At 33.8% G+C, this 9,191-nt stretch overlaps 1 protein-coding gene across 1 annotated transcript; it reads left to right on the top strand.

Annotated features, from left to right (window-relative positions):
• Window positions 1–1,885: 1,885 nt before the first annotated feature.
• On the top strand, window positions 1,886–8,945 carry LOC143575353 (ABC transporter B family member 28-like). Its single transcript, XM_077059755.1, has 14 exons — window positions 1,886–1,934; window positions 2,571–2,758; window positions 2,906–2,929; window positions 3,069–3,170; window positions 3,316–3,406; window positions 4,135–4,235; window positions 4,313–4,363; window positions 4,455–4,583; window positions 5,462–5,524; window positions 5,608–5,887; window positions 5,968–6,116; window positions 7,018–7,107; window positions 7,517–7,796; window positions 8,552–8,945. The coding sequence occupies exons 1-13, from the start codon at window positions 1,919–1,921 to the stop codon at window positions 7,655–7,657; spliced, it is 1,425 nt and encodes a 474-aa protein (XP_076915870.1). The 5' UTR covers window positions 1,886–1,918; the 3' UTR covers window positions 7,658–7,796; window positions 8,552–8,945.
• The last annotated feature ends 246 nt before the right edge of the window (window positions 8,946–9,191 follow it).

Here is a 9,191-nt window from a genome sequence, read left to right as displayed (position 1 = left end):
TTTGTATGGAGACTCGATAACTCAAAAGAGTCCACATTTTTGCTTGGTAATTCCAGTTAGGAATAATCCATTGTTACTAGGTCAATTAAGGTATGAATTAAAACATGTCAAATATGGTTTGGTTCGAAGCAGGTCTGTTCCTTAGCAAAACGGTACCCTCTTGCAGTTAGTCAAGAAGTTCAAAAATTTGCAACGGGAATCAAAGAGTTGACTTTTGATGTTATACAAGTGGTGGTAGCATCCGATAAATTGGAAAATTTTCTGTAAAATGGATGTTGGGAGACTCGGTCAACAGTGATGATGGTAGAAAGTCAACAATTCAAATAATGAGTCCTTATGAAGCGGTTATAGTAGAATTGGTCAAATATTGGATCAAGACCCGAGTTAACTGATTTGAAGAATGTGTTGATAGAAATTTGAAGCTACATGTAATTTGATTTAAGTTATTTCAAATAACTATATCGGTAAAAGTTATTATGTTACTTAGTTAAAGCGATTATTGTGGAGTTTGTCAGTTCTTGGATCAAGATCGACTAGACTTGAAGAATGGGTTGATAGAAATTTGTAAGAACATGTATATTTTTTATTTAAATAATTACATCATTATAATTTATTGCATTACTTATGAAGCTTAAACGATTTTATTAAAGTTGTTTAAAACATTCTCTTGAAAATCTAGGTCAAACTTTTATTTTAAGAAATGATTCAAATTTGTTATCACAATAATGATTTCATAGAACTAAAATAGGTTACGTTATTAAAACCTCATTCAAATTTTAATATTTTAAAACGTAGTGTTTTCAAACTACATCATACTACAAATTAAAAATAAACTATTACTATCTTGAGTTACAAAGATAAAAATATATGAAAGTATAATATTAGAACATCGAAAAATCTTTTGGCATGATACATTAATGGTAATTTCTCGTTTATTGGTTTTCAGTATGATCGGTTTTGCCATTCAAAAGAGGGTGACGGCGCAGCTTGTTGTCCGCTTACCTGTCTCTTTATTGTAATTGGATCATTTTATTTGAATTATAACTATTTTCATATATAAAATAAAGGTTAAGGAATTTATTGGTTTTCATAAGAAAAATCGCTAACAATATTATTTGTCATATCATGTATTATATTTATGTCTTTTCAGTTAAAAAATGTTATTTTAACCCCCGTGTATTACACGGGTAAATAACCTAGTAATGTTGTATATAGTGATTAGAATTTGAGAAAATTACCTAAATAGCTCTTTTGATTAGAGAGAAACACAAAATAGCCCGTGAGATTTTGTTTTCCAAAAATAGCCCTCGAAATCCAAATTCCACGTGACATTGGGATTTTCCCCGTGAGTTTTCGTGGACCAATCAAAATCTGCCATGTGTCAAGCCCTCCCACCTACCACGCAAGTTTTTCGTCACAAATCCGTGTTAAACGTCACTTTCACATCAAATCTAACCTAATAAAAATCAACTTTAAAGTGATGTTTCAAGCTGTTTTCCGTCTCCAACGTGAGTTTTCAAAATTATGTTTTTTTAAGTTTTTTTGAAATTCATCTCAAAAGATGAAACTCATTTGAACGAAATTCAAATAAAATTCATCTTTGGAGATGAATTTTAAAAAAACACAAAAACCATCTTTTTTAATAAGTTGCTTCAATATTATTAATCCATCACCATTTGAAAGCAAATGAGTAATTTACCCTCTTAAACAAATAAGCTAACCAAACACCAAATTAAACTTATTTTATAAAAAAGCTATAAGCTTTGCTAAAGAAACAATAGATTAATCTATCTGTACCAAGAGAGCTTTTGGATCCATCCATCCATCCATCCATCCATCCATCCATCCCCACACCAGACAAAACAACACAACACCAAAGTGTGCTTTAAAAGTGTGCTGCACCACTTGTACTCTTTCTATGCCTTTATTATCTGGTAACTAACATATTTCTATGCCTCCTGGTTTTCAAAAGTGTGCTTTAAAAGCACCGAAGCGACCTTGTTGCTTTTGCCTAAACAAGGCAACCAAAGTCCAAAAGGCACGAATGTTGTACCACATGTTTTTTAGGTTTTACATGTAGGTACCTTTGTATACTAAATTCTATATAAACCCTTATTTATAGCTAAATGTTGGGTAAGGGATGCTAAAAACCTATGAGATATATGAAAAAAAAGCTATATAAAGACCTTGTGCCTCACCTACGAAATCGGTGCGCTTCGGTTTTAGACCATGTGTGCTTCTTGCTTTTTAAAACCAAGGCCATGTCTTCAATCTTCATTAACCCAACAAAATATGTCGTTTGAGTAACCGGGCCCAAACCGAAGCCCAAGCCTCCACGAACCCAAGAGAGTATTCCACAATTAGAGATAAAATTATTCTTGAACCATGAATTAAATCCATGCGCAGCTAATATGTTCACTATGTTTCACAACTACAATTCATATTTTGAATCGGATTTCCACTTGATTTTGTTTAGAAAGGCGGGAAAATGCTCAAAACACAATCTAATTTGGTGGAGTTGAAACAATAACAATCAGTATTGTTGATGATCATGTGTTGTGCACTTGTAGGAAGGTTTTTCGAGGTATTAATAGGTGCAAGAACTGAACCTTTATGGCAACTTCTCAGCAAAGTTGCAGTTCTATACACATTAGAGCCAATATTTACAGTTATATTTGTTGTAAATATGAACACAATATGGGAAAAGGTTATGTCTAGCTTAAGAGCTCAAATATTTGGCAGTGTATTGATTCACAAGGTAATATTATTATTATTATTATTATTATTATTATTATTATTATTATTATTATTATTATTATTATTATTGTTATTATTATTATTACTATTATGTTACTGTATATATTTCACTTGCAAAAGGTTTAATGCTTTTATCTCATTTCTGCAGGTGGAATTTTTTGACAAATACAAGGTATGGATTACTATGCAAATCAATAACCTTTATATCAGCAAGCAACAATACATTGATTTTTGACATTGTTTTATGTTGCATTATTATGCAAATAACTATCAAAATTACAATATTCACATTTATTCTTAACTTTTGATAGGTTGGTGAGTTCACTGCATTATTGACATCTGATTTGGGTTCGTTTAAGAACATCGTGAGTGAAAACATTTCGCGCGACCGTGGTTTCAGGGCACTAACCGAGGCAAGCAAAAGTGAGCTTATGCTTATCTCTATCCCTAGTTGTCAATGAGAAAAGTGACTTTTAAACAAAGGGACAACAAGTAAATACAACTTAATGGATGCTATATTATGTAACAACCTTAGTAATGATTTAATCTTATTTGTAGGTTATTGGGACGATGTGCTTGCTGTTTGCTTTGGCTCCCCAACTTGCACCGATTTTGGGTGTACTTATGCTTGCAGTGTCTGGTTTAGTTGGTAAGTTCTTAGTTATTTTTACTTGCTTCTTTGTTTAATCTTTGATGAACATTTTAATGTCTATTTGTTCATAATGAAAATGTGATGAAATTGCTATATTTGACAGGATGTAGAGTTTAATAAAGGGTTTTGACAACGTTAAACTTGATTGTTTTTTGGTTAGTTGGTACAGTAGACAACGTTTGGTAGTTTCAGAATCATAATAAGCATCAATAGTATTTCGATAACCAAACTAGGTAAATGCTTCATTATAGTACCAAAATTCTTGGAATTGTGAAATGAAATTCTTTTTTGGCCTGTAAACAAAACGAAAGTTCAGTGAATTAGGCAGGAAGTTTGTTTATTTAATTAGCCAACGAACATAAACCTAATTTTTTGCTCATTTAAATAAATGAACGAACATGAACAAATGTTTCATATGTTTATATTTGTTTATATCTGTTCGTTTAAGTTTGTTTAGATATTAATAGAAAATATCAAATATATATACTTAGCCCACAACAAAATGAACTAGAGTATTCATAATTACGCTATAGTTTACAAGTAGCGTAATTATTATTACTTGTGTTTTGTTGTAGTGAAACAAAGTAATTACAAAAATGCCGTACATGTTTGTTTGGTTACTTTACAGGTCTAAATTTTCACTGAATCAACCCTCATGGCACTTCATTTATATATCAGGTCATATATATACTTATGTTTTTCTATTGGTACATATGATTATCCAGCTGTATACAAGAGGTCAACGGTTAAAGTATTTAAAGCTTATGGGTTGACCCAAGCTTCAATCGCTGATTGTGTAACCGAAACGTTTTCTGCAATCCGTACAGTGAGTTCTTAAGATTTTTATTAAGTTGTTTACACTTCATCTGCAGTTAATGATATTTGTTTGTTGGCTTGATGCAGGTAAGGTCATTTGGTGGAGAAAAACGACAAATGTTAATGTTTGGTAACCAGGTCAAATACTTGATGTCTACAGATGTTAGATCATATATGCATGATGCATTTTCAACCGTTGGATTTATACATTATTGTTTTTTTTTACCAGGTTCTTGAGTATCAGAAAAGTGGCATCAAACTTGGAGTTTATAAATCTATCAATGAATCAATAACTAGAGTTGCAGTTTATGTATCTTTACTAGCCTTGTATATTCTTGGAGGAAATAAAGTCAAGGCGGTAAGAAACGTCTTGTTCTTGTTTATGTTTATTTTCTAAACATCATAAAAATATATTTTGAAATACAATGTTCTTTCATCTATCCTGAAACTATCAAAAATATGAACAAATTTCGTGTATATTTAGAACACATTTGTAAGTCATCCGTAGTGGCGGACGGTTAAAAGTGACGGACGGTTAATCAGGCATCATGTAGTGGCGTTGATAGCTGAAAGATAAGGGTACATGCACCGATCAGCCGGTGTCCCGATGATTGAGTGCTATGTGCCTTATGTCCAAGGCTTGATGCAAAACTACTATCGAGCCGGGGGTCTCACCGGAAGCAGCCTCTCTATCCCTATGGGGTAGAGGTAAGGCTGCCTACATCTTACCCTCCTCAGACCCTACCATAGCTTTGCTATTGGTGGGATATACTGAGTACGATGATGATGATGATGATGATGATTTGTAAGTCATCCGTAGGTTATATTACCTACACATATCCTACACATGTGTAGCTAAACGGTTAAAACTTTAAAAAATATATGCACAAATTAGTTGACGGTTTTTATGTACATAACATATAAATGTGTAACTAAAAAGTACAAAAAAAAAAAGTAGATATAAACCATTGATAAAAAATATAATGATTTGGATTTGTCCTTTTTGTTCTCGCAATAATTTAGTGTTTTGTAATGAACGTCACCATATATATATGTGTGTAAATTAATAATTACGCGCACACGCGCATATGTATATGATATGTATGCACACACATACATATATACGTGCACACACATATATATAAACATATGTATACACACACAGTATTGTTTGGCTCCGTTTCTTTTAAGTTATTTTTTTAGTTTACCTGTTTCGTTAACTAATTGCTTTCTCAGGGTGAGCTCTCAGTGGGAACAGTTGCATCTTTTATAGGATACACCTTCACTTTAACATTTGCTGTAAGTACTCTTATTTATTTTTTTCCCCTTTCTCAATTCACATTTCATTTCCATCTAGTACAATCATATTACATATTTGTTAGGTTCAAGGATTGGTTAACACAATAGGTGATCTAAGGGGCGCATTTGCTGCCACAGAAAGAATCAACTCAGTCTTATCCAGTTCAGAAATTGATCAAGCGTTAGCTTATGGTTTGCAAAAAGACATCAAACAAGGATTAGAAACACACAATAACTTAAAAATGTTTTTTAATAACGACCCAAATGACAAAAGGCGGTCTCAAAACACAAGATATATGTCATCTTTAACATCCGCCAGCAGTGTTTGTAGTCTTGCAAGTTCTGGTGATATATGTCTTGAAGGTATCTTATTTCAGATGTTAGTTAAACATTAAAGATTAAGAATTTAGGATCATGCAACTCACGTTTCAGTTGGTTTTCAGATGTGCATTTTTCATATCCGTTGAGACCGGATGTAGAGGTGCTTAATGGTCTTGAGTTAACACTAAAGTGTGGGACCGTTACGGCTCTAGTGGGGTCCAGTGGTGCTGGAAAGAGTACCATTGTACAGCTTTTGGCACGGTTTTACGAGGCATGTGTAAATGAATTGTTATACTAGTGTGCATGGTTGTAGATTGGGTAATTTGTCAAAATGGGTAATGGGTCAAAATGGGTTCTGGTTGAAACATGTCATTTTATAGTATGAGTCCAAACATGCTAGACCGGGTCTGGTTAACCCACAAACATTCTTTTGGTTGTATAACGTATACAATAAAGAATCAGTGCGTTAATCAATTTAGGGTTGTCAAATGGGTCGTGTTTGCTGGTTGGCAGGCCCAGTTTGGAACGAACCAGAATACGACCCGAACCTGAAAATTAAATTGTGTCTGCCATGTGAAACCCAAACACGATTTGTTTGATCAGAGTTTTTTTTTTTTTCTTCTTTTTTTGGTTTCACATATTAATAAAGTTTACCTTTTTACAGCAAAAGCTACAAGTTTTATATATAGAAAAATCATATCTAAATTATACTTATGCCAATTTCCTTTTTTACTTTTACATTTCGGCATAATATACTAGCCACCCAACCAATTTAATCTATTACATAAAACACATGTTAAAAAGCTAAAATAAAAAATAAGTGTGTCAACCCACTACCCCGCCCTGGTTTATCTTAATAGGTTCGCGGTGTTTAACCTGAACCCATTTATAACAATCCAAACCCGCGAATTTCGTGTTAGGTTCATGTCGTGTTTTTGTGTTGTGTAAATTCACACCTTAGGGTTCCATTACCAGTATTATTGTTATGATAACCCAAATCTTAAAATTTTAACGAACCAAAATAGACCTTTAAGGACTTTCAATCTGTTAAATTAACCCGTTTGAGATAAAAAGCCACCAAAACCGACCATAAGTAAAACGGGTTAAAATTGTCAACTATGCCATACAAACATAGAGTAATTAATAATCACCAAGTTTTATATTTCTTGCAGCCGACACAAGGTAGGATAACAGTCGCAGGAGAGGATTTAAGAACATTTGATAAGAGTGAATGGGCCCGCGCAGTCTCAATGGTCAACCAAGTATACTCTTTGATATCTGACCAGCTAATTTGACACCTAATAACTTTTGAAGTAAATTACATTTTTCGTCCTTTAGGTATATAGCAAATTTCTCCTTTTGTCCTCGAAAACATAAATCATCATTCATGTTTATACGTTGTCACAGTTTACGTCATTTTCACTAATAGACGTCAATCTTTTCTGTTAAATCCAGTAAGCACATGAGTGGATTAACAGAAACATGTAATGTTAGTGAGAATGACGTAAGTTATGACAACATTTGAACAAAACGGATGAATTCTGTTATATCCTTAGTTTAAGCACTAAAAGTGAAATTTGCTATATACCTAAAGGGCGGAAAGTGTATTTTTTTTTTCTAAATTTTACATATATCTTCAATCTTTTGATGTTTAAACACATGTTTTATCAGGAACCCGTTCTTTTCTCGGTTTCAGTTGGAGAAAACATCGCGTACGGGCTACCGGATGAACATGTATCTAAAGATGATATTATAGCAGCAGCCAAAGCTGCCAATGCTCATGATTTTATAATCTCACTCCCAGAGGATTGACCTCTTTTTATATCATTAATTGACACACTTCCCGCCATTTTCTTTTTTCTTAATTTTTTTTTTAATTTTGGATTAATTTAAGGGCTATGATACACTTGTTGGTGAATGAGGAGGCTTACTAAGCGGGGGTCAAAGACAGGTAAAATGTTGAATTTATAAATAAACGAACGCGTGTGAGAAACCTACACGTGCTAAAGCTTTAGTTTTGTTCAAGATAGTCTGTCTGCTTTCACTAAGACCTGTTTGCAAGGCAGTTCTATCAAATCTAAAATGGGGGTAGTTTTATCTTCTCTGGTTGCTGGGAGATTTGGCTTGCTAGAAATGCATCTGTTCATGATTCAGTTGCTATGTCTTCTTCATCTATTATCAATAAAGTCAAGCACTGGTGTAAGGATTTATTGCAGCTTGATTATCCCACTCATTCTTCTGGTTTTCATGATTCTCTTTGTTTCCAAGTAATGCATATCCCTATGGTCTCCCCTAATATTCCTAAAGGAAAATGGATCAAACGGGCTCCTCTTCCTTTTGGTATTTTGAAGTTGAACACGGATGGTTCTTCAAGGAATGGCATGGCAGCAGGTGGTGGCATTATTAGGGACTATAAGGGCTCCGCTTTGGTTGCTTTTTCTACCTTTTATGGCCCAGGTACCAACGCATTTGCAGAAGCCAGAGCTCCCCTTTTTGGTCTGATGCTTTGTTACAGATTAGGCTACTCCAAAGTAGCAGTGGAGAGTGAAAAAAATCATTTTTGATAGCATCTGTGGAGGTGCAGTCCCTTATATGATCAGATCTTTCAAAACTTTCTTACTTCCTTCCATGTCCATCTCTCATATCTACAGGGAAGGGAATCAAAGTGCAGACACTTTAGCTACCCATGGCCATATGAACTTGTAGAGGGTTGCTATTGCGAGGGCCTTGCTGAAAAACGCTCCTATCTTAATACTGGATGAGATAATTTCTTTGAAACAGTCATCTTATGCGTTAAATTGTTGTACAAGACTAGGAGTGTAAACGAGAGGAGACGGGCCAAACTCGAGCTTGGCTTTATACTATGAGAGCTCGAGCTTAGCTCGTTTGAAGCTCAGCTCTTTTCGAGCTCCATTTCTAAAACTCGAGCTCTATTCGTTTCGAGCCCTATTTCTAAGAATCGAGCTTGGATCGTGAACATTTATTCAAGCTCAGATCGGCTCGTTTATTACTTATTAATTACTTTATATACTTTTATAAGTGCTTTAATTATAATTTTTATACATAACATAACATAATAGGGTCAAATTATTCTAAAAAGGGGAACAAAAATAAGAAGAATGAGAAGGATTTGTAGTCACACAAAAACCCTTCACAAAAAAAAAATAAATAAATAATCATAACTTAAAATTTAATAAAAAAACGAAAAGAGTAAAACAAAAATGTTTCCACTGTTATGTTGTGGTCTCCGATCCATCATGGGTCGGGTCCGGTTTATACGAATAGACAGAATTAGGAGATTAAGCTGTTTGAGTTTTGGCCAAGCCCAAAAGCTCTAATCAGGCCT

This window comes from Bidens hawaiensis, unplaced genomic scaffold, assembly GCF_021521415.1.
Source record: "Bidens hawaiensis isolate Kalapana, Puna unplaced genomic scaffold, B.hawaiensis_p1.1 tig00027340_1, whole genome shotgun sequence".
NCBI classification, from domain to species: Eukaryota; Viridiplantae; Streptophyta; class Magnoliopsida; order Asterales; family Asteraceae; genus Bidens; species Bidens hawaiensis.
This window is presented reverse-complemented; position numbering and strand designations above follow the sequence as displayed.